The following is a 25,537-nucleotide window of genomic DNA, read 5'->3' as shown; positions in this document are numbered from 1 at the left end:
TTACCTTAGCCTTTGGGCTGGGCTAGGTTGGGATAGGTAGTATTAGCAGCACCAGAGATCATTCACGGTTTCCTGTCCAAACATCAAAAGAGAAATAATTTCACAAAATGTTTAATTTCTCTCAAAAAAGATGCAGGAGTATCAAGCAAATATTTGATTGCCTTGATCAGGTAACTGAATTGGGCCGGCAGGTAGCCTAGTGGTTTACCCCCGAGCTGACAAGGTAAAAATCTGTCGTTCTGCCCCTGAACAAGGCAGTTAACCCACTGTTCCTAAGCCGTCATTGAAAATAAGAATTTGTTCTTAACTGATTTGCCTAGTTAAATAAAGGTAAAATAAAAATAAAATAAAATTGCTTAATAATGTCTTCTTAAAAAGTAATTCCCGGGAAGCTCAAACTATGGTAAGCCAGAGGACACATTTCTAAGATTGTAGTCAGCCAATAAAATCTCTCCTTTCAATATTCCCTCCTACTGCATGAAAAGTACATGTAAAGTGCCATCATATATAGGGTGCGTGTAAAGTGCCCCACAGTCAGACCCACAGACTATACAGTGAAGAAGGGTCTAATGTTACAATGATGAATAGAGAAGTATTTATATTTTACATCAACTTGGGTAAGTGTAAGACATTTAATTGAGTTCCTACATTTATACTATGTAGATTGAATATGATAGGTGAAGTAGGATGTTCTGTCTGTAACGGGTAGAAATGGTTTATCCATGTATTTGTCTTTGATCCATTTTGTTTGTTTGCTTTGACAGTTTGTGCTTTTACCGAACCAAACGTAATCCAACCAACCCCTGTGATGGTTACTGAGCTGGGAGGCACTGTGACTCTCACTTGCTTTTGTCCACATGAGTCAGTGATCAGATTTAATTGGTTCAAGCAGATATTTGGACAGAAACCTCTCTACATGACGTCATCTCTTTATGTTGGCCAAGATAGTTATTACTCCAACAACTTTATCAAGGACTTTACTGAGACCAAACGTTTGGGTGTGAGGAGAGGACACGACAGCTGTAACTTGACCATATCCAAGACAGAGCCAGGGGACTCAGCTACATACTATTGTTCAACTACAGAAATCTATGAGCTCACATTTGGAGAGGGAACTGTTTTAATTGTCAAAGGTGACTAAATATTTGCTTCTTCAATTTCAAAATGGGTGGCCCTGTATATTGGTATGTTTGTATGACTGCTACGTAAAATGCTAGCGATGAATACATGGCCTTTTATGTATTTCACCAACACATCTTAGTCTTACTTTAGTCTCTCTCTCTGTCTTCAGACTCAGAGTCCAACAGCATGTCTTTGCTCCAGCAGCCTGTGTCTGAATTAGGTCAGCCAGGAGGCTCTGTGACTCTGAACTGTACAATACACACTGAAACCTGTGTAGGAGAACACAGTGTCTATTGGTTCAGACATGGCTCAGGAGAATCCCGTCCAGGAATCATTTACACCCATGGAAACTGGAGTGATCAGTGTGAGAAGAGCTCTGAGGCTGGGTCTATTACACAGAGCTGTGTCTACAACCTCCCCAAGAGGAACCTCAGCCTCTCTGATGCTGGGACTTACTACTGTGCTGTGGCCTCATGTGGGGAGATACTCTTTGGGAACGGGACCAAGCTGGACATTGAGGGTATATGATACAGCTTCTATTTCATTTTATATCTACTGTATAGTCTACCGTGTAGAACATACATTTACTTGCCATTCTGGTTTCTTCTACTACTGTTTGAATTTCAACAGACCATAGAGTAGATCCTCTTCTCTTGGTGTCCTGCCTGGGTGTAGTATTGGGTGTCACGTTCACCTTGATCATTGTCCTGGTTTGCATCATGTACAAGATGAACAACACAACATGTGTGCAGTGCAGAGGTAAGTTACTATCCCTTGCTATTCGTTGATGTCACCATTTGTTGTTGTTTCAGTAGTAGAAGAAGAGGAAGTATCCTAATCTTTTGTGTCATTCTTTTCAGGACTCGTCTCACAGACCAGAGGTCCTGCAGTTACCAGGTCAGACGCAGGGGTAAGTAGGAATAATTTTATATTGTCTGAAGTCTATCGTAAAGCCTGTCTTTAACCGACGTCACTATTGTGGGTAAAAAAAACTACATTTAAAATAATTTGTTGTCAACAATGCTTTTTTGTGCTTCACAGGACCCAGATGGAGACAGTCTCCATTACGTAGCTCTGAATCTGAGCAACAAGAAGAACAGGTCTAGAAGACAGAGAGGTCACATGGAGACAGTGGTGTACGCTGGAATTAGACAGTAAAACTGGATGAATGACACAATGATCATTTCATACTAGATAACTCTTTAATAACTAGTTCTAGCTTCATTAACTATCTATGAACACATAAGCAGTCAAATGTGATGAAAACAGTGGTCATTGCTTTTTTGTTATTTAATGTTGAAATAATCGATTGCATTGCTTCTCTGACAACATTTTTTGTTTTAATAATAATAATAATAATAATAATAATTTGGGGTGGTGCTTATATTTGTCTTGGTACACAAGTGTGTAATGAAAATGTTTTTTGTTGTTGTTGTTGTTGCTAATCCCAACTCCCCCTGAGACTCCCGCAGGGAGTGGGTTCACAGCCAGGGTCACCATTGTACAGCACCCCTGGAGCAATTAGGGTTAAGTGCCTTGCTCAAGGGCACAGCGACAGATTATTATTCTTCTTATATTTTTTTGTGCCCATTTTAGCAACAATAAACCAGTTGCTTGTGTAAAAAAAAAAGTGTTTCCAACTGTTTGAATGTGAATAAATTGAACTCATTGCATACTATGATGATATGGTGCGTTGTACAGACGGATGTTCTTAACTGTCTCAGACATTATGGTCTGTTTACAAAGCCTTGTGGTGAAGGTGGAGGTGTTGCAGTAACTTTCCACTGATGGAAACTAACCTCATTTAACACAGGAAGACTGACCTGCAGCCACACTGCTCTCTACTTTGTCCCTTAGGGCCCTGTATAGTTCACACCCCTTGGTGTGAAACAGCAACTTAGTGCAACAAGGACCTCTCAACACAAATGTGTAGGTCAAAGTTTACTTAATTATGTGAAGTCTAGCAGTACTGCATCATGTTATGGTAAATTATTTGGACCTCTTGCAACAGAACTACTCATAGTGAAAGTTGCACAACAGCCAGCACCACAGAATGAGGACAGGCTATAGTTAGGCCTCATTCTGTTGCAGTGTTATTTTTTAAATTAAGACATCTGCCTACTCATTGCATGTGACACACCCCCTCACATACACAGCAACCTATTTAAAGGTACGCTTTGTTCTGCTATGAACAAAACACAAGGTTGTAACTAGCTACACTTTGGTGAGGCCTGCTGGACTTCTGCGCAGGACCATCTCTCTCTCTCTCTCTTTATCTTTCTCCTTCATTCTCCCTCTCTCTCTCTCTCTCTCTCTCTTTATCTTTCTCCTTCATTCTCCCTCTCTCTCTCTCTCTCTCTCTCTCTCTCTCTCTCTCTCTCTCTCTCTCTCTCTCTCTCTCTCTCTCTCTCTCTCTCTCTCTCTCTCTCTCTCTCTCTCTCTCTCTCTCTCTCTCTCTCTCTCTCTCTCTCTCTCTCTCTCTCTCTCTCTCTCTCTCTCTCTCTCTGTGGTTTCCAGCAGGATGTCTCAGTGGTGTCAGTTAGTTGTATACATACTCTATACTTGCTCTTCAAGTTGCCCATTTTAGCAACAGTAGACCACTATAATCATGAGGCAGCTTGATATCTTTCTATTGGGTCATTTGACCTAGACATCTGAAGTACTTTTCCTAACACACATGACAGTTTTAAGTGTGATGTAAAGCATCATCATCATCTGGGACAAGAAGAAAGAGCTTCCTCATATTTATATCATGGGAGGGCTTTTATCCGTCCATACATTGGAGAATACTTTGTAGATGAGATATTGCTGGTTAAGCAAAGACAATTATCATGTTTTCTGTAGATATTTCTTTGTGTTAGAAGCCCTACAGGATGACAGTGTCATAACATGCGGCCAACAAGGTCACAACTACTGTATGACTCCCATGGACCACAATGGCAAGAACAACAGACGAAGCAAAGTGATCCATTGATGCTTGTGGTTATGTCTTATACTTTCAGGTGGACAAGCAATCAGGTGGACGGCTGTCGTACATAGTATTGTAGACAGTATGAGCTGTATTTATGTCTTATAAAGAATAAATTCACAGTCACATTCAGTTAAAAAAAGTGCAATTAACATAGTCATTCAAACTTGCAATTTGATGAAGTTGTGCAACACATGTTCAAGCTGTACAACAACATGAATGTACAGCGTTTGTTGCATTCGTGAGCCAATCAAATTTGAACATCCAGATCAGATGGTACCGGAGATCAACCAATGAAAGCAAACACAAGTTTCCTTTCTCTTCTGTAGAGAGAATGCATTTCACACAGGTCAATATCATCACTTGAAGGAACAAGCAAGATGGACCAACTCTTCATCTTTCTTTTCATCTAGAAAGCTTGTAAGTAACATCTAGGTCAATTTACTAATCTTATAACTGTTAAACATACCTCACAGGTTCTTACTATATTTGGTGCATGTGCTTTCAACATGGTACATTTATTATTTTAATTCAGGTGTATCTAAAACACAATTCATTGTTCAGCCTGCTTCTTTCCAGAAGGAGGCAATGTGACTATTGATTGCCACATGACCAGTGAGAACATCAACTACATGATGTGGTACAAACTCACCACCAGAACTGTGCTTCAATACATTGCTAAATCTTCCAAGTACCAGAGTGATGTGCAATTCTACAACGAATTTGATGATGGGTGATTCTCTGTGTTGGCTGGCAAAAACACATTTCACCTCAACATTTCTGCCACATGGCAAGAGGACCTTGGGACCTACAATTGTGGGAAGATTTTCTTGAATCATATGCTGTTTGCTGATGGAATCCTGATAATGCTGGCAGGTGAAAATATAACAAAATACTTTATTTTGTTTATATACACCACCGTTCAAAAGTTTGGGGTCACTTAGAAATGTCATTGTTTTTGAAAGAAAAGCACATTTTTTGTCCATTAAATTAACATCAAATTGATCAGAAATACAGTTTAGACATTGTTCATGTTGTAAATGACTGCTGTAGCTGGAAACGGCAGATTTTCTTATGGAATATCTACATAGGTGTACAGAGGCCCATTATCATCAACCATCACTCCTGTGTTCCAATGACACGTTGTGTTAGCTAATCCAAGTTTATCATTTTAAAATGCTAATTGATCATTAGAAACCGTTTTGCAATCATGTTAGCACAGCTGAAAACTGTTGATCTGATTAAAGAAGCAATAAAACTGGCCTTCTATAGACTAGTTGAGTATCTGGAGCATCAGCATTTGTGGGTTCTATTACAGGCTCAAAATGGCCAGAAACAAAGACCTTTCTTCTGAAACTCATCAGTCTATTCTTGTTCTGAGAAATGAAGGCTATTCCATGCGAGATAATGCCAAGAAACTGAAGATCTCGTACAACGCTGTGTACTACTCCCTTCACAGAACAGTGCAAACTGACTCTAACCAGAATAGAAAGAGGAGTGGGAGGCCCCGGTGCACAACTGAGCAAGAGGACAAGTACATTAGAGTGTCTAGTTTGAGAAACAGACGCCTCACATGTCCTCAACTTGCAGCTTCATTAAAAAGTACCTGCAAAACACCAGTCTCAATGTCTTTCAATTCTGGTTAGAGCCAGTTTACGCTGTTCTGTGTGTAATGTTACATGCATCTCTATGCAATGTACATTCTGTGAAGATCAATTAAATGCCCAACCAATAAGCATTGCTGATAGATTGTCATAAAAAATAATAGCTGGCCTTCCTCTATTTCTGTGAGGACAGACGCCAGGAACAAGAAGCAGGTACAGGGAGTGAACATTTAATGAATAATGGACATGAAACAGAACAGGAACTGAATACGGACAGCGTTTGGACGGGGGAAACGGAAACGACAACAATGTTGATACAGGGAATACACAGGGAAGCACACAGAAAGAGGGAGGGCAATCAACAAATTAAAGGAGTCCAGGTGATTCCATTGACGCCCTGCTGCGCGTGATGGTGACCGGTGATGAAGAACAGGTGCGCGTAAAGATGGTGACAGGTGTGCGTAATGAAGGCAGTCTGGCACCCTCGCGTGCCAGAGAGGGAGAGTGGGAGCAGGTGTGACAATTTCAATCTCTTTTAAGGGAGGACAGATGTCCAAACGTCTCAGGGCAATCAGATAAATTTGTCAACATTAAGTAAATAGAGTATATATATATATATTTTTTTTACAAGAAACTGCAATTTAACTTTCCTTACTGCTAGTATTCAGCTTATTTGTGCATTTCATTATATTAAGCTTTCTTGGAAGTAATAGGTCAATGTACTAGATGTCGCCTTCTGATCTTTGTGATCGTTGTTCTTTTTTCCATAGAACTTCTGCCTGTCACTGTTCCACTGACTGTCAGGTCATTGTAGTGGGTGTACAGTCTGAACAGTGATGTCTTTTGTAGAGTGTTTTCTTCCACAGGAGAATAGAAACATTATATAGTTGATCATGCTGTTATCATAATGTACAGTGCCTTGCAAAAATATTCATCCCCCTTGGTGTTTCTCCTATTTTGTTGCATTACAACCTGTAATTTAAATAGATTTTTATTTGGATTTCATGTAATGGACATACACAAAATAGTCCAAATTGGTGAAGTGAAATGAAAAAAATAATCACCCCCTTTGCTATGAAGCCCCTAAATAAGATCTGGTGTAACCAATTACCTTCAGAAGTCACATAATTAGTTAAATAAAGTCCACCTGTGTGCAATCTAAGTGTTACATGATCTGTCACATGATCTCAGTATATATACAGTTGTTCTGAAAGGCCCCAGAGTCTGCAACACCACTAAGCAAGGGGCACCACCAAGCAAGCGGCACCATAAAGAACAAGGAGCTCTCCAAATAGGTCAGGGACAAAGTTGTGGAGAAGTACAGATCAGGGTTGGGTTATAAAAAAATATCCGAAACTTTGAACATCCCACGGAGCCCCATTAAATCCATTATTCAAAAATTGAAAGAATATGGCACCACAACAAACCTGCCAAGAGAGGGCCGTCTTCCAAAACCCACAGACCAGGCAAGGAGGGCATTAATCAGAGAGGCAACAAAGAGACCAAAGATAACCCTGAAGGAGCTGCAAAGCTCCACAGCGGAGATTGGAGTATCTGTCCATAGGACCCCTTTAAGCCGTACACTCCACAGAGCTGGGCTTTACGGAAGACTGGCAAGAAAAAAGCCATTGCTTAAAGAAAAAAATAAGCAACCACGTTTAGTGTTTGCCATAAGGCATGTGGGAGACTCCCCAAACATATGGAAGAATGTACTCTGGTCAGATGAGACTAGAATGTAGTTTTTTGGCCATCAAGGAAAACGCTATATCGTTGTACAAACCCAACACCTCTCATCACCCCGAGAACACCATCCCCACAGTGAAGCATGGTGGTGGCAGCATCATTCTGTGGGGATGTCTTTCATTGGCAGAGACTGGGAAGCTGGTCAGAATTGAAGTGATGATGGATGCCGCTAAATTCAGGGAAATTCTTAAGGGAAACCTGTTTCAGTCTTCCAGAGATTTGAGACTGGGATGGAGGTTCACCTTCCAGCAAGACAATGACCTTAAGCATACTGCTAAAGCAACACTCAAGTGGTTTAAGGGAAAACATAGCTACGTATACTCAAGTTTTCCGTTTTTTTGTCTTATTTTTTGTTTGTTTCACAAGAATACATATTTTGGTGGTAGGCATGTTGTGTAAATCAAATGATACAACCCCCCCCCAAAATCTATTTTAATTCCAGGTTGTAAGACAACAAAATAGGAAAAATGCCAAAAGGGTGAATACTTTCGCAAGCCACTGTATGTTATCATGGCTACATGGCTACAGTTTTGGCAAGTCAGTTAGGACATCTACTTTGTGCATGACACAAGTCATTTTTCCAACAATTGTTTACAGACAGATTATTTAACTTATAATTCACTGTATCACAATTCCAGTGGGTCAGAAGTTTACATATACTAAGTTGACTGTACCTTTAAACAGCTTGAAAATTCCAGAATATTATATCATGTCTTTAGAAGCTTCTGATAGGCTAATTGACATAATTTGAGTCAATTGGAAGTGTACCTGTGGATGTATTTCAAGGCCTACCTTCAAACGCAGTGCCTCTTTGCTTGACATCAAGGGAAAATCAAAGGGAATCAGCCAAGACCTATAGGGAGTAGTTCCAATTTGTAAGTCGCTCTGGATAAGAGCGTCTGCTAAATGACTTAAATGTAAATGTAAATGTGAAGGTAGGCAACAACACCTCCACTACACTGATCCAACAAAGGGCCCCACAAGGGTGCATACTCAGCCGCGCACGTATTCAATTGAATCCTCAAGTTTGAAGACAACACAACAGTGGTAGGACTGATTACTAACAACAACGAGAAAGCCTAAAGGAAGGAGGTGAGGGCCCTACCGGAGTGGTGCCATGAAAATAACCTCTCCCTCAACGTCAATAAAATGAAAGAGCTGATCGTGGACTTCAGGAGACAACAGAGGGAACAAGCCCCCATCGAACATGGCCGCAGTGGAGAAGGTGAAAAGCTTCAAGCTCGTTTGCGTTCACATCCCCGACAATCTGAAATGGTCCACCCACACAGACAGTGTGGTGAAGAAGACGCAACAGAGCATCTTCAACTTCAGGAGGCTGAAGAAATTTGACTTGGCCCATAAGACCCTCACAAACTTTTACAGATGCACCATTGAGAGCATCCTGTCGGGCTGTATCACCACCTGGTATGGCAACTGCACCGTCCGCAACCTCAGGGCTCTCCAGAGGGTGAAGCGGTCTGCCCAACGCATCACCGGGGGCCACTGCATGTCCTCCAGGACATCTACAGAAACCAGGTCTCACAGGAAGACCAAGAAGATCATCAAGGACCTCAGCCACCTGAGCCACGGCCTGTTCACCCCGCTACCATCCAGAAGGCAGGGTCAGTACAGGTGCATCACATCTGGGACAAAGAGACCGAAAAACTTCTATATCAAGGGCATTAGACTGTTAAACAGTCACCACTAGCCGGCCCCCGACCAGTACCCTGCCCTGAACTTTAATCACTGTCAGTACACGGTTACCACCAGGTTACTCTACCATGCACCTTAGAGGCTGCTGGAGAACAGTATGTACCTAGTCATGGAACACTGGTCACTTTATTAATGGAACACTGGTCATTTTAAATGATGTTCACATACTGTTTTACCCACTTCATATGTACAGTGCATTCTGAAAGTATTCAGACCCCTTGACTTTTTTTGATACATTACAGCCTTATTCGAAAATGGATTCAATAAAATGCTACAAACAAGACCCCATAATGACATAGCGAAAACCAGTTTAGACATTTTTGCAAAAAAAAGAAAAGGAAAAAGAAATACCTTATTTACATAAGTATTCAGCACCTTTGTTATGAGACTCGGAATTGAGCTCAGGTGCATTCTGTTTCCATTGATCATCCTTGAGATGTTTCTACGACTTGATTGGATTTGGAAAGGCACACACCTGTCTATATAAGGTCCCACAGTTGACAGTGCATGTCAGAGCAAAAACAAAGCCATGAGATCGAAAGAATTGTCTGTAGAGCTCCGAGACAGGATTGTATCAAGGCACAGACCAGGGGAAGGGTACCAAAAACATTTCTGCAGAATTGAAGGTCCCCAAGAACACAGTGGCCACCATCATCCTTAAATGGAAGAATTTTGGAACCACCAAGACTGTTCCTGGAGCTGGCCGCCTGTCCCAACTGAGCAATCATGGAGAAGTGCCTTGGTCAGGGAGGTGACCAAGAACTCGATGGTCACTCTGACAGAGCTCCAGAGTTCCTCTGTGGAGATGGGAGAACCTTCGAGAAGGACAACCATCTCTGCAGCACTCCACCAATCAAGCCTTTATTGTAGAGTGGCCAGACGGAAGCCACTCCTCAGTAAAAGTCACATTGGAGTTTGCCAAAAGGCCCCTAAAGGACTCTCAGACCATGAGAAACAAGATTCTCTGGTCTGATGAAACCAAGATTGAACTCTTTGACCTGAATGCAAGTGTCACGTCTGAAAGGCACCATCCCTACAGTCAAGCATGGTGGTGTCAGCATCATGCTGTGGGGATATTTTTCAGCTGCAGGGATTGAGAGACTAGTCAAGATTGAGGGAAGGATGAATGGAGCAGGTACAGAGAGATCCTTGATGAAAACCTGCTCCAGAGTGCTCAGGATGTCAAACTGGGGTTCATCTTCTAATAGGTCAACGACCCTAAACACACAGCCAAGACAATGCAGGAGTTGCTTCGGGACAAGTCTCTGAATGTCTTTGAGTGGCCCAGCCAGAGCCCAGACTTGAACCCGATTGAATATCTCTGGAGAGACCTGAAAATAGCTGTGCAGTGACACTCCCCGTCCAACCTGACAGAGCTTGAGAGGATCTGCAGAGAAGAATGGGAGAAACTACCCAAATACAGGTGTGCCAAGTTTGTAGAATCATACCCAAGAAAACTTGAAGCTGTAATCGCTGTCAAAGGTGCTTCAACAAAGTACTGAGTAAAGGGTCTGAATACTTGTGTAAATGTGATATTTCAGTTTTACATTTTTTATACATTTGAAAAACATTCCACAAACCTGTTTTTGCTGTGTCATTATGGGGTATTGATGAGGAAAAAACAACAATTTAATCAATTTTAGAATAAGGCTGTAACATAACAAAATGTGGAAAAAGTCAAGTGGTCTGAACACTTTCCGAATGCACTGTATACTGTATACTAGTCAAGACCTATCCTAATGAACTATTGCTGGAGATTTACTATTATTCCGGCAAACTACATATTCTATCCATATACTGTCCATATTGTCTATATATCCCATCATATATACATATTTATACTACACAATCTGACATTAATCGTCCCAATATTTCTAGATTTCTTAATTCCATTCTTTTACTTTTTAGATTTGTGTGTATTGTTGTGTATTGTTAGTGACGACTAATAAAATTTTATTTTATTTGATAAATATATGTATGCGACCAATAACATTTGATTTGAACCTAATGTAACTAATACACATGACACACTTTATCCACTCTGTACCACTGTCTGGTTAGTGTGGTTCTCATAGGAGGCAATCTATCAAAAGGGGGATCCTCCTCTATTGGTCTCCTTACAGAGAACCCTGCAGTAGTCCTAGAACACTTGTCTGATTGAGAATGCACTAGTTCTCCTATGACATCATCCTACAATGGCCCCTCCCCCTGATCCCATAGCTATAGAATAGATGGTTCTGTATTACACATGACATGAGATGCTTAACTTGGAGAGTTCAAATATAGGTCATAACCAGTTCTTTGCAGTTTGTTACTGATTTCAGATAACAATATATATGCGAGTAACTTCATAAAGAACTGGTTTGTTGTGACTGCAAGCAGTCAGTAGCAACATGAACAACAGTAACAAATGTGAAAACATTAGATAGACATCCTGCTAAAAACCAGAGACACAGATAGCAGGTAGGAGGGTCCTGTGTGTACAAAGCCAAAGCCTAGAGAAGGCCTTGTACTTAGAGCAGACCGCAAGTACCTGTGAAGTTGTTAGATGTGTGTGGGCGGATGTGAGTGTCATGCTATCAACATGTCTAAAAGAAGGTCAAGACATTTCAGAGAAGATATGACTTGAATAAATAGGTTGTGTGCCTTATGCAAAGACTCCCTGGAACTCAATTACAAAACTACACACTACAACAAATTAGTCATTGTCTTCATCATATAGTTCACTCTACTACCGGTTTCATTTTCAGTGATTGTTGCTCCTTGTTACTAAGCTACACGGTATTATAACTATTTTGAGGTTAGTAGTAATTTACATTTTTGGCATAAGTTTGACTGCTATTTAGGCTAGACACATAAACTATCACAGAAAAGCACCCTGTTAATGATACTTCATCAAATTTGTGGACATTTTGAACACTTCTACAAGTTGCTGCCAACTCTACTGTTGAGGCAGTTATGGGGACTTCCATGTTCACTGCTGCTCCCTGTTGAAAGACAAATGGATTGCAGTCCTGCAAGGTGCACTTATACATATTCACATTTTGTCAATAGTTTGTGAAAACAGCTCAGTTACTACGTGAACAGTGTCATATTTGAAATCAGTCTCTCAACCATATCAATTCTGTTCAAAGTATATTCCGCTAAGAAGTTTATTTTTAGTTTACTTATCTCATGGAGCAGTGGAGATTCCTCAGTGGAGGAAGTGATTTCATAAAATAAAAACATTTAAAAACTTATTTATAATTTTTTAGATAAAACTATACTAAATATAATCACTTCACCAAATATTTGACTAAAACATACTATTTTGCAAAGAAGGTCTACAGTAGCTTCAACAGCACTCAGTAGGGTAACACCATGGTGTAGCTGGTGGACAGCTAGCTTCCGTCCTCCTCTGGGTACATTGACTTCAATACAAAACCTAGGAGGCTCATGGTTCTCACCCCCATCCATAGACTTACACAGTAATTACAATAACTTCCGGAGGATGTCCTCCAACCTATCAGAGCTCTTGCAGCATGAACTGACATGTTGTCCAACCAATCAAAGGATCAGAGGATTAATCTAGTACTGAAAGCATAAGCTACAGCTAGCTAGCACTGCAGTGCATAACATCTGGTGAGTAGTTGACTCAAAGAGAGAGAAAGACAATAGTTGAGCAGTTTTGAACAAATTAATTTCTTCCAAAATGAAGGATTTTTTTTCACTTTTCAGTTTCACTTACTTAGCTAGCAAATACAGCTAGCTAGTTTAGCCTACTGATACACCCTGCTCAAACAGAGGGATGCTATGTTAGCTAGCTGGCTATGACTATCCAACACAATACTGGAACTCTTCCAATCTTCCAAGTCAAGGTAAGCTTTTGACTTTACTAATTTCTTGTCACCGGGGCCCGCCGGTGTACGGACCATACACTGTAAAGTTAATGCATGATTGTAGCGAGTTTACTAACGCGTTAGTTCTATTAGCTATGCTGACTATGACGTTACTTTAGCTAATATGGTGACAACGATGTAGGCTGTGTGTAGCAGTTTGGCTTGGAAAGGTTTTTTCCCCTGGTCACATACAGCTGATGTGCTGTCCATTGAAGTCCACAAGCGGTTCTGTTGAAAACGTTTCTTTAATGGTAGCAAACAGAACAAAAAGGGGATTAACATACTTGAATTTGTCCAATAGACACTCTCATTTGCAACTGTTGGACTAATGATTTTCTCCTTGTTCAGCTAGATGAAGGCAAGAGTGTGCAAGGCATATTGAATGTCACTGTCTGTCCATGTGTCACTGTCCATCACCTCACATTTGTCTTCCGACCTGTGTGCACCTACGTTGTAAACTTTCGTTCATAGGCTAGGTTGTAGCAACCTCATGATGGGTATAGGGACAATTTGAGTACCATGTAATTGCCTAAACCAATTGCTGTTACATTGAACGGGGTCACAGTCACCCATCATGCTGTAATAGAAATAAGGCAATGCTCATGAAAAAAAAGTCTGAACGCCACTGTCATGGAGAGGCAGAATTGTGTTCTTAGTGAAATGGATCTTTGTTGTTTGGATGGACAGAGGTGTGTAAAGAGAGAGTGTGGTGAGGACTGACGGTCATTGTTGGGGGTTAGAGTTGAGTTTACGTGAGTGGAACATCTATTTAGGGCAGTCAGAACACCACAGAGTGTTCTGACATATATTAGACAAATATATTAGACATATATTAGACAAAGAAGACAGTTTGAGAGGCTAAAACACCAGCAATAGATACATATTTACAGTTATTTTGCAACCAACCATTTTTTTTTACATTGAGCATAGGCTTGATATGGTTGTTGCACACTGAATCTGTGGGTGAAAGTGTAGAAATGTAATGAGACAAATTTGAATGCTAATCAAACAATTCCTCTTTATGAAAGCAGTTTAATGTTTTATTTGATCAAAATTGAACAACAGTATCAATGTAAAAATGAGCATGGCAGATTACAAGTCATTGTAACACACTGAAAAACCCATAATTATACATACAGTGTAGAACACAAAATCAATTCAAGTTTTTAGAGAGGAAAAGTTCACGTTTCATGTTTTGGAGTCTTACACCAGAGTACACAGTGTCTGTCTCCATGGCGCTCCTCTGTCTCCTGGCCTTTGGTTTCTTGTGGGCGACATTCAAAGCGGCGTAATGGATTGTGTCAACACCTTGATCCTGAGAGCAATAGCAAAAATGTAAATCCAAAATTTGGTATTAGACTAAACATTGTGGTATTGTGAAAAAACTTCTAATAAAATGTATATTTTCATATTTTGATTGAAGGAAAAATACATTGATTCAGCAACAACTAAACAAGTGTTAGGTCAGGTTACCTGGTTATAATGACTGGGGACTGCAGGAGTACTTGGCTGAAGGTGGGTTCCTTTTAATCAAACACAAATAATCAAAATAATCATTATCATCATCATCCTACAATGAAGAGACTTTATGACCAATTTTGACCAAAACATGTCAACTAATGTAACTGGACCAACAATTGATAAGCATACTGTATCTTGCACAATAATATTGCTTACCTATGCACTTGATCATCTTATACAAAACACAAGTAAGGACAATGATGAGGATGACACACAGACCCAATGCTACGCCAAGGCAGTACATGAACAGAAGATGGTCCTCCTTACAACCATCTGTGAAATATCAAATAGGTGTAGAGACACTGAGACACTGAGGGATAAAGCTATGACAATGTTAGAGACACCAACAAGACTCGGCCTGATCTGAGTCATATTTTATTCTCTCATATACAAAGATATCTGAAGCATGTAGAAAAACAATGATATCTGAATGACATAGAAAAACAACGATATCTGAATGATATAGAAAAACAAAAGATACCTGAATGATATAGAAAAACAAAAGATACCTGAATGGTATAGAAAAACAAAGATATCTGAATGATACAGAAAACAAAGATTTCTGAATGAAAGAGAAAAACAAAAGTAACTGAATGACACCTTCCCTGCAATCTAGATTATAACAAAACACAATGTCAGAAGTATCACTTACGGTCAATGTCCAGCTTGGTCCCGTTCCCAAACAGTATCTCCCCACATGAGGCCACAGCACAGTAGTAAGTTCCAGCATCAGATGGGGTGAGGTTCCTCTTGGGGAGGTTGTAGACACAGCTCTGTGTAGGAGACCCAGCCTCAGGTCTCTTCTCACACTGATCACTCCTGTCTCCATGGGTGTAAATGATTCCTGGATGGGATTCTCCTGAGCCATGTCTGAACCAATAGACACTGTGTTCTCCTGCACAGGTCTCAGTGTGTATTGTACAGTTTAGAGACACAGAGTCTCCTGGCTGGACTGATTTAGACACAGACTGATGTACAACTGTCTTACTGTTGGACTCTGAACCTGAAAATAAGTAAATATTTTTTATTTTTTTACCCCTTTTTTTCCCCAATTCCCGTGATATTCAATTGGTAGTTACAGTGTTGTCCCATCGTTCCATAGATGGGTAGGCCATAACAGTTTGTAGGCCAAACCGATCGAAAACTACAGACGATTTTGTGAGAAGACAGATTTTCGGAATGTCTCATGGTCTGACAAACACCGCTCTAGCTCTGTCACCTTTCACCGCAGATGTGGAAGAGCGAGATAGGCAGTTGCAGTGGATTGAGACTCATCCAATGCAAAAAACAGATATCTCTAGCATAAACTGAAGGATTTGTTTGTTTTTGTGTGTATTATGCTAATTAGATTAGACATTTGATTGTCACAATAATTCAATTTCCTTTAGCTATTATTCTACACTCTTTGTGTATAATCTAAGATTTTTAACTATCTGAAAATAAGAATTCTCTCTGTACCTTTCACAATGAGAATGGTTCCTTCTCCAAACTCCATCTTGTTTCAATAAGAGCTCCCACAGTAGTATAAGGCTTAATCAGAGAGTTCCATGTCTGAGATCCTTAGGTGATTATTTTCCTTTGTCACTTTCCACTGAGAAGCGAGGGTTACCTAAAAATAATTTTGCATTTTTTTTTACCCCTTTTTCTCCCCAATTCCGTGATATCCAATTGGTAGTTACAGCATTGTCCCATTGCTGCAACTCCCGTTCGGAATCGGGAGTGGCGAAGGTCGAGAGCCGTGCGTCCTCCGAAACACGATCCCGCCAGACCACATGGCTACTTGGTACAATGACGATGTCAGTAAATCTTTTGAATATCCAAAACATCCCTACCTAACATTTGTTGAATAATGATAGGATCTCATTATGACAATACTTTACCCATAAGAGTCACTTTCTATTTTTTACAACCCCTTTCTTTTTTTTACTAAAGTGTCTAAGCCCTGTCTAAGCCGGCGAAGGTGGTGGGGGATTCTACTAACATATATGGACTTGTTTTAAGAAGGTTATACCAAGGATCATGTTGCTATTTGATTATTAATTTTAAGACCCCTTGAAGTATCCCACAAAAAATATTAAACAATTATTTGATTGAAAATTGTACTTGGCTTTAATGCTATTAGCACATACAAAGACATTGAATAACATATTCACTACATGGAACAACAGATAGTCCCCCCCAAAAAAATCTTAAGGAAGTTTGTTCTGGAGTGTCTGTCCTTTGTCTGAGAGATATAATATATATTTTTTAAACATTTACTTAACCCCTTATTTTTGGCAGTAAACAGTCTCCATATATACCTCCATGCTCTAGACTCAGACGAGTCTAGTGCAAAACAACCGACATGTACGTTTTCGTGAAAGTCAGAGCGGTGATATTAGTGTGTAGCCCAAACTGTTCAGACATTACAGACAGAAGTTGGCAGATCGGCTGTACCGACTGCAGACAAGTCCCAAGACGCAAAACGTAGAACACCATCATGTTCATGAGAGTCTCATCGTTCCATAGATGGGTAGGCCATAACAGTTTGTAGGCCAAATCGAATGGTACAGACGATTTTGTGAGAAGACGGATTTTCGGGAATTGTCTCATGGTCTGACAAACACCGCTCTAGCTCTGTCACCTTTCACCGCAGATACGGAAGAGTTGGATAGGCAGTTGCAGTGGATTGAGACTCATCCAATGCAAAACAGATATCTCTAGCTTAAACTGAAGGATTTGTTTGTTTTTGTGTGTATTATGCTAATTAGATTTCCACGGGGGCGAGGACATCAACCTTTTATGTACATTCGATTGTCACAATAATAAGATTTCCTTTAGTTATTATTCTACACTCTTTGTGTATAATCTAAGATTTTTAACTATCTGAAAATAAGAATTCTCTCTGTACCTTTCACAATGAGAATGGTTCCTTCTCCAAACTCCACCTTGTTTCCATAAGAGCTCCCACAGTAGTATAAAGCTGAATCAGAGAGTTCCATGTCTGAGATTCTTAGGTGAATTTTTCCTTTGTCACTTTCCACTGAGAAGCGAGGGTTACCTTTAAATTCATGGTAGAATGTAGCGCCACTATCATACTTCAAAAAAAATGTTGACATGACGCGAGGAATATTTCCAAAGGGTTGCTTGTACCAGGAGAATGTTACTGCCATGTCACCTTCATAGAAACAGTGCAAAGTCACTGTGTCTCCAACATTGGGTGATATGAGACGAATGGCTGAGGATTGTGCTACAGCTGGAACTTGATCTATAACACACACATCAACAACAAAAATTGCTTAGCTACTCACATATATTAGACAGCACATACTTAAAAATGCTATCATTCTAGGTGGATTGCCTGAAATCGACTGTAATAAATGTTATAGTACACATCACACAAGCAGAGAAATAAAACAATTTTACTTACCCATTTGTTTAAGGAGGAGAAATATCACACACAGTGTGATCATCTTTGAAGGTATCACCTTGAGTGGAAAAAGTCTAACCATGTGTACAACACTTCAACAATGGGGTTATTGGTGATTGGTCGAACTGGACGCGTCATTTTTGTTTACGCCTCATTCAGACAATCTTTGGTCTTGTATTGTACCCTGACTCCTGAATGGTCTTGCAAGAAATTGTGGTTTGTATCTCTCCAATTCACTCTGGTCAGACCTTTGTGAAAATTTTATTTTCTATCTGTTTACCATTTGTGTTCCCGCAGTCACTTTTTTAGGCGCGTTTGATGTAGGCTATCTTGTTTCCATTGCACTAGTTAAGATAAATCAAGTGCCCCTAAAGATAACATATACTCTTTTGACCTAGTCATTTAATCAGATGACAGGATAAAACAAATCAATTGTATGGCAGTCTCATTCCCTATCATTCACAAAAACATCTACTGCACCACTGATTGGAAACCTCAGCCAATCACTCTCTGGTGAATGTTGTTCTCATAGGAGGGAATCTATCAAAAGGAGGTTCCTCCTCTTTTGGTCGTCTTCCAGAGGACCCTGCAGTAGTCTTTGTGCCTCACAATAAATGTCTGATTGCGAAAGTACTGAAATTTCTCCCATGACATCATCACTAACTTGTCCCTCCCCCTGGACTGAGATTGTTAACTCAGAAGGTTCAAACAGAGTTCACTAGCAGGTCCTTGTGGTTTGGAACTGATTTCAGATAACTATACACATATCAGAGTAGGTTTACGGCTGCAAATTGTCAGTGGCAACAAGTAAAGATTGTAAGAACAACAAACTTACATCAAATAGACATCCTGCTGAAAACCACAAGGAGACACAGAGTGCAGGTAGCAGGGTAGATACGGCCTCATCTTGCTTAGAGCGGACCGCAGTGTACCTGTGAACTGGTTCTCTGTGTGTAGGTGGGTGTGAGTGGCATGATATGGAGACGTCTGAAAGAGGACAAAACATTTCAGGGGAGGGGCCTCCCGGGTGGCGCAGTGGTCTTAGGCACTGCATCGCAGTGAACCAGTTCACAGGTACACTGCGGTCCGCTCTAAGCAAGATGAGGCCGTATCTACCCTGCTACCTGCACTCTGTGCCACCAGAGATTCTCTGTGCCATCAGAGATTCTGGGTTCGAGCCCAGGCTCTGTCACAGTCAGCCGCGACCGGGAGGCCCATGGGGCGGCGCACAATTGGGGCCGGCAGGGATATCGGGCAGGGATATCCTTGTCTCATCTCACACTAGCGACTCCTGTGGCAGGCCGGGCGCAGTGCACGCTGACCAGGTCGCCAGGTGTACAGTGTTTCCTCCGACACATTGGTGCGGCTGGCTTCTGGGTTGGATGTGCATTGTGTCAAGAAGCAGTGTGGCTTGGTTGGGTTGTGTTTCGGAGGACGCATGGCTCTCGACCTTCGCCTCTCCCGAGTCCATATGGGAGTTGCAGCGATGAGACAAGACAGTAACTACTACCGATTGGATACCACGAAATTGGGGAGATACGGCCTCATCTTGCTTAGAGCGGACCGCAGTGTACCTGTGAACTGGTTCTCTGTGTGTAGGTGGGTGTGAGTGGCATGATATGGAGACGTCTGAAAGAGGACAAAACATTTCAGAGGAGGGGCCTCCCGGGTGGCGCAGTGGTCTAAGGCACTGCATCGCAGTGAACCAGTTCACAGGTACACTGCGGTCCGCTCTAAGCAAGATGAGGCCGTATCTACCCTGCACTCTGTGCCACCAGAGATTCTCTGTGCCATCAGAGATTCTGGGTTCGAGCCCAGGCTCTGTCACAGTCAGCCGCGACCGGGAGGCCCATGGGGCGGCGCACAATTGGGGCCGGCAGGGATATCGGGCAGGGATATCCTTGTCTCATCTCACACTAGCGACTCCTGTGGCGGGCCGGGCGCAGTGCACGCTGACCAGGTCGCCAGGTGTACAGTGTTTCCTCCGACACATTGGTGCGGCTGGCTTCTGGGTTGGATGTGCATTGTGTCAAGAAGCAGTGTGGCTTGGTTGGGTTGTGTTTCGGAGGACGCATGGCTCTCGACCTTCGCCTCTCCCGAGTCCATATGGGAGTTGCAGCGATGAGACAAGACAGTAACTACTACCGATTGGATACCATGAAATTGGGGAGAAAAAGAGAAAAAAAAATCTAAAAACATTTCAGAGGAGAGATGACTTGAAGAAATAGGTTGTGTGCCTTACTTACGCAAAGACTTTCTGGAACTAAATTAAAAAACTACACACAAAAACATGTCACTGTCTTCATTATATCGCTCTACTACCTGTTTCATTTTGAGTGATTGTGGCTACTTATTTGACATAAGTAGTAATGATCCTATGAGGAGGACAGTTTGACCTGTCAGATCCTGGCTATTCTATGAAGCTGAAATATATTTATAACATGTTATAAATGTGTAAAACAATTGTTAACATTTAAACTGCATTTTTTAAATTGGTTTTCCATTAAAACAATAAGAAAAATGTCGCAAATTTCATATAAATTCACAATGCAGCACTGCTGCTGCCAGCACCGCTTTGGGTTTCACAGTGCGTCCCTTTCAGATGGCTAAGCATTGCACCTTTACTACTATTACTGTATCTCATTTCCACCTCGCAAAGTTAGCATTTTATTCTCATTTAATTTCTCAAATTATTGTCATACAGGACTTTGCTGCTGTTGCTTGCCTTTCTCTGCGATTCTTCCAACTGTTAACGACTTTGACGTAGTGGTGGAGAGTCTACACCAAAATAATTGATTCCTCTACTCCCGCCTTCCGAAAGGAATCGACTCCTAAGATTCAGTATTTTTGGAACGGAGGAAACTGATTAGTTACTGTACTTCTGATGCCCGTACACATTGTGATGTATTTCATTACACCTTATGTAATCTTTACGTCTGTAATCTTTAAGTCTTACCCCAGTATACGGAACGGACAAGTGTAGTGTTTCTAACGCAAGTCTCTTGTCAGAGATCACATTTATTTTGGGAGATTGCAAAATATGACCTTTTCATTCAAAACAGGAAAAAGATATTGTTTCATGTGATAATAGAACATGTTTTGTTTAGTTATTTTTTTCCTCGAGCTAGCTTGCACTGAAGAGCGGCTAGCTAGCTAGCTAAAAGCTAGGCTAGATTAAAGACACCACTAGTAGCTAGGAACCTCTACCTAATAATTATCATCAAAAACAAACATCATTACCATCACAAAAAAATTAAACAGGAGGCAACAGTCATATAATATAATTGGCTTAACGGCCAATGTGTATTTTTTAAATTAGTATTGAAAAAATAACTCACTTATAGGAATGGGTAAATGTTTACAAGTTGGCAGCTATCCCAGAAAGCCCATCACCGAAAACCACATATTTTCATCTTCTTCTCTGGTTTGGTAACTTCCTGTTCTTCAAAGGACTCTGGCAGGACTGAAGACGACGCAAAGTTTGAAAAATGTCTAAGTATGCCGTGTCCAACTCACAACGGAGTCTTCAACTGCAAGGGTGCGTTGCGATTCCACTCCATTGTGGACGTTCCCATTTAAATGCATGACAACCGGCGCAACCTAACAGAGTTCTTATGGGTAATGTGAACTAGGCTTGAGAACATAAACACTTGCATCTTTCATAGCGAACTAGCGAGGGACGGAGAGAGAGGGAAGGCAGGCAGACAGTCAGGCACCTGAATCCGTGCACTAGACCTATCTATGGGAAAAGCAAAAGCTGTAACTCACAATAGAATGCTGTATATCGCAAATTCTTGGCTTGCAGTGTCTAGCAACATCAGTAAAGCAGGGCCTATCTTCGATGAATAGGCTAGGATATTCTATGTGCAAAACACTGAAGACTGAACACACTCACTGAAAACTGAACACACTGGCATTATTAGTGAAGAGAAAGAGCAGGCAAGCCAGTGTGAGGCTGTATCGCATTAGTGGAAACCAAGGCTGTTCTCAGGACTGGTCTGCAGACTTTTTGTAGCAGGTTACGAGAACTTACGCAGCAGGTTAAGATAATTAACATGGCAGGTTCGGAGTATTAATGTGGAGAATTAGGTTAAGGTTAGAAAATAGTTATCTAAAATGTCACAAAAAATCCAGATGACGTGACTTCAGAATAATATTGTCTATTGTATAATTTGTTGGACCACTATTTCTACTAGACTCATGAGATTCCACAGGAAAGTGAGTTCAATGATTGTTCATCAAATTAGTGAACTTTTTTGACAACTTCTACAAGTTGCTGCCAACTCTACTGCTGAGGCAGTCATGGGGACTTCCATAATAGTACACTGCTGCACCCTATTGAACAATACATGAATTGCAGTCCTTCATTCTGCACAGATACATATACTATATTTAAACAAGTATGTGGACACCCCTTCAAATTAGTGGATTCTACTCTTTCTGCCACACCCGTTGCTGACAGGTGTATAAAATCGAGCACACAGCCAGGCAATCTCCATAGACAAGCATTGGCAATAGAATAGCCTCACACAACGGGACCGCCGAGCTTCATGAAATGGGTTTCCATGGCCGAGCAGCCACACACAAGCCTAAGTTCACCATGCGCAATGCCAAGCGTTGGCTGAAGTGGTGTAAAGTTCACCGCCATTGGACTCTGGAGCAGTGGAAACGCGGTCTCTGGAGTGATGAATCACGCTTCACCATCTGGCAGTCCGACGGACGAATCTGAGTTTGGCGGATGCCAGGAGAACGCAACCTGCCCGAATGCATAGTGAAAACGGTAAAGTTTGGTGTAGGAAGAATGATGGGCTGGGGCTGTTTTTCATGGTTCGGGCTAGACCCCTTAGTTCCAATGAAGGAAAATCTTAATGCTACAGCATATAATAACATTCTAGACGATTCTGTTCTTCCAACTTTGTGGTAACAGTTTGGGGAAGGCCCTTTCCTGTTTCAGTATGACAATTCCCCCGTGCACAAAGCGAGGTCCATACAGAAATGGTTTGTCGAGATCGTTGTGGAAGAACTTGACTGGCCTGCACAGAGCCCTTATCTCAACCCCATCGAACACTTTTGGGATGAACTGAAACGCCGACTGTGAGCCAGGCCTAATCACTTAACATCAGTGCCCGACCTCACTAAATATCTTGTGGCTGAATGAAAGCAGGTCCTCACAGCAATGTTCCAACATCTAGTGGAAAATCCTCCCAGAATAGTGGAGGCTGTTACAAAAGCAAAGGGGGGACCTACTCCATATTAATGCCCATGATTTTGGAATGAGATTTTCGAAGAGCAGGTGTCCACATACTTTTGGTAATGTATTGTATGTAGGGTGAACATGGGTGAAGCATTACTGTGAGGGTATATGGGGGAAACACTTACAGAGTGAAAGTCAGTCTCATCCCTGTCATTCATGTACTAACTCATGTGTAGTCTACTAGTTGAGCGTTTGGTAGGGGTGTACCTCGTGGGTAGGCCTCTTCACTGTAGCCTAGTATACATTAATACAAGTTCTTATTTAAACTCTGTAAACAAATGATTGTAGTTTGAATGAATTAAACCTATGATCTTGTAAGTGACAAGATACAGGCTACATGGCATACAGTATATAAGTGGACTGTGTTGTTAATTGTCATGGTTGTGAACAACATTGAAAGAATGAGAGAAAACAGAGTGACACCACATAGACATCCTGCTGAAAACCACATAGAGACACAGGGTGTGGAAAAGGCCAGCAGGCCTGTCCAAAGCGTAGAGACGGACTTGTTTTGTGCTCACAGCAGACCACAGTGTGCAGGTACCTGTAAACATCTCGCTGTGTGGGTGCATGAATGGGTGGGTTTTGTATTTATCAGAAGGATGTGTCTGCAGAAGCCCTCTGCACACATCCATACAGACATACTGTACAGAACACAAGAGAAGAAACAAGTCTATTTTAGTCAGTCAGTTGTTTAAATTGATATATATTAATACTAAAAGAAGAAGCATACTCAGGGATTTCTGAAGAGCTATTTAATCAAATGACATCCAACTTTATAAACAAGGTCGCAGGTCATTAGATTTAAAAAAAAAAATGCAATATTAAACAACTCAGAAATCTCAATAAATAATAATTTTCAAGACATAGTGATAATATTTCCAACATTTAATGCAAAAAGTCGATCAACATCTAGCTTTGATGTATTTCCTGGTGGGGTAGATGATGATGAACAAGTTCAGACAGTAGAGGAGAACTCCAGTTCTTATGATGGAAAGAAGGACCAAGATTCTCATCTGTGGATCATCAGAGTGACCACGTTCAACATCCAGCTTGGTCCCGTTCCCAAACAGTATTTCCCCACATGAGGCCACAGCACAGTAGTAAGTCCCAGCATCGGATAGGGTAAGGTTCCTCTTGGGGAGGTTGTAGACACAGCTCTGTGTAGGAGACTCAGCATCAGGGCTGTTCTCACACTGATCACTCCTGTCTCCATGGGTGTATTTGTATTTGTATTTGTCATGGATCCCCGTTAGCTGCTGCAAAGGCAGGAAAGGATTAGTCCTTCCAACAGGACAACGACCCTAAGCACACAGCCAAGACAACACAGGAGTGGCTTTGGGACACTCTCTGAATGTCCAATCAAGTTGTAGAAACATCAAAGATGATCAATGGAAACAGGATGCACCTGAGCTCAATAGCAAATGATCTGAATACTTATGTAAATAAGATATTTCTCTTGTTTACATTTGCAAACATTTTGAAAAACCTGTTTTTGCTTTGTCTTTATGGGGTATTGTGTGTAGGTTGATGAGGGAAAAATTTTAGAAGAAGGCTGTAACGTAACAAAATGTGGAAAAAGTAAAGAGGACTGAATTCTTTCCGAATGCACTGTACAAATACAGGTTTGCCAAGCTTGTAGTGTCATACCCAAGAAGACTCTGTAATCGCTGCCAAAAGTTTTTCAACAAAGTACTGTGTGAAGGGTCTGAATACTTATTGGTTTTGGGATATAGATTTGATATTTCAGTCATTTTCTAATACATTTGCAAGCATTTATAAAAATCAGTTTTTGCTTTGTCATTATGGGGTATTGTGTGCAGATCAGGGTTCGTAAAAAATATTTTAGCTTGTTTGTTTCCAAAAGTGTTTTTTTAGCTGTCCCAATAGGATAGCCCTTTTTGGTTACAGCTAAAACCCTTTTCAAAGAGGGTTTAACATAGAACCCAAAGGGGATCTACCTGGAACCAAAAAGGGTTCTCCAAAGGCTTCTCCTATGGGGACAGCCGAATAACCCTATCAGGTTCTAGATAGGACTTTTTTTTAAAGAGTGTACTTTTCACATTTAACTGAGGGGCAAAAGTCTGGAGTTTATTGTCCAGATGAACAGATGAAGAGAGGTGTGAAAAGAGCATGTGGTTTTGATGCACTGAGACGTGTGGTGAGAGCTGAATGCCAGTCTTCCTGTAGTGCAGGTTGTTTGTCTTCAGCAGAGAGAGAGAGAGAGAAAGAAAGAAAGAAAGCGAGTGAGAGCGGGAAAGAGAGAGAGAGAGAGAGAGAGAGCGAGAGAGATAATGACGCATGTAAGGCTCACCACAGTGGAAA

The 25,537-nt window shown here is 41.1% G+C and overlaps 1 protein-coding gene and 1 pseudogene across 1 annotated transcript; one reads left to right on the top strand and one right to left on the bottom strand.

Annotated features, from left to right (window-relative positions):
* The first annotated feature begins 580 nt into the window (after positions 1 to 580).
* On the top strand, positions 581 to 2,280 carry LOC120049505 (annotated as a pseudogene).
* An 11,526-nt stretch (positions 2,281 to 13,806) lies between these two features.
* LOC120049504 lies at positions 13,807 to 18,001 on the bottom strand. The gene is made up of 7 exons (XM_038995762.1): positions 17,959 to 18,001; positions 17,440 to 17,796; positions 15,202 to 15,552; positions 14,706 to 14,822; positions 14,502 to 14,551; positions 14,214 to 14,343; positions 13,807 to 13,826 (listed from the first exon to the last, which is right to left on the bottom strand). Exons 1-7 carry the CDS (start codon positions 17,999 to 18,001, stop codon positions 13,807 to 13,809), a joined length of 1,068 nt encoding a protein of 355 aa, XP_038851690.1.
* Between the last annotated feature and the right edge of the window lie 7,536 nt (positions 18,002 to 25,537).

Source organism: Salvelinus namaycush, chromosome 6 (assembly GCF_016432855.1).
Source record: "Salvelinus namaycush isolate Seneca chromosome 6, SaNama_1.0, whole genome shotgun sequence".
NCBI classification, from domain to species: Eukaryota; Metazoa; Chordata; class Actinopteri; order Salmoniformes; family Salmonidae; genus Salvelinus; species Salvelinus namaycush.
This window is presented reverse-complemented; position numbering and strand designations above follow the sequence as displayed.

Bases quoted from the DNA above. Each gene is read 5' to 3' on its own strand.
- LOC120049504 (XM_038995762.1), bottom strand. From the start codon at position 18,001: ATGATCACACTGTGTGTGATATTTCTCCTCCTTAAACAAATGG. The intron at 17,797-17,958 runs GTAAGTAAAATT...TGTGTGTTATAG, and splicing joins TCTCCTCCTTAAACAAATGG to ATCAAGTTCCAGCTGTAGCA. The intron at 13,827-14,213 runs GTGAACTTTTCC...AATATATGTCAG, and splicing joins AAGACTCCAAAACATGAAAC to AACACTCTGTGGTGTTCTGA.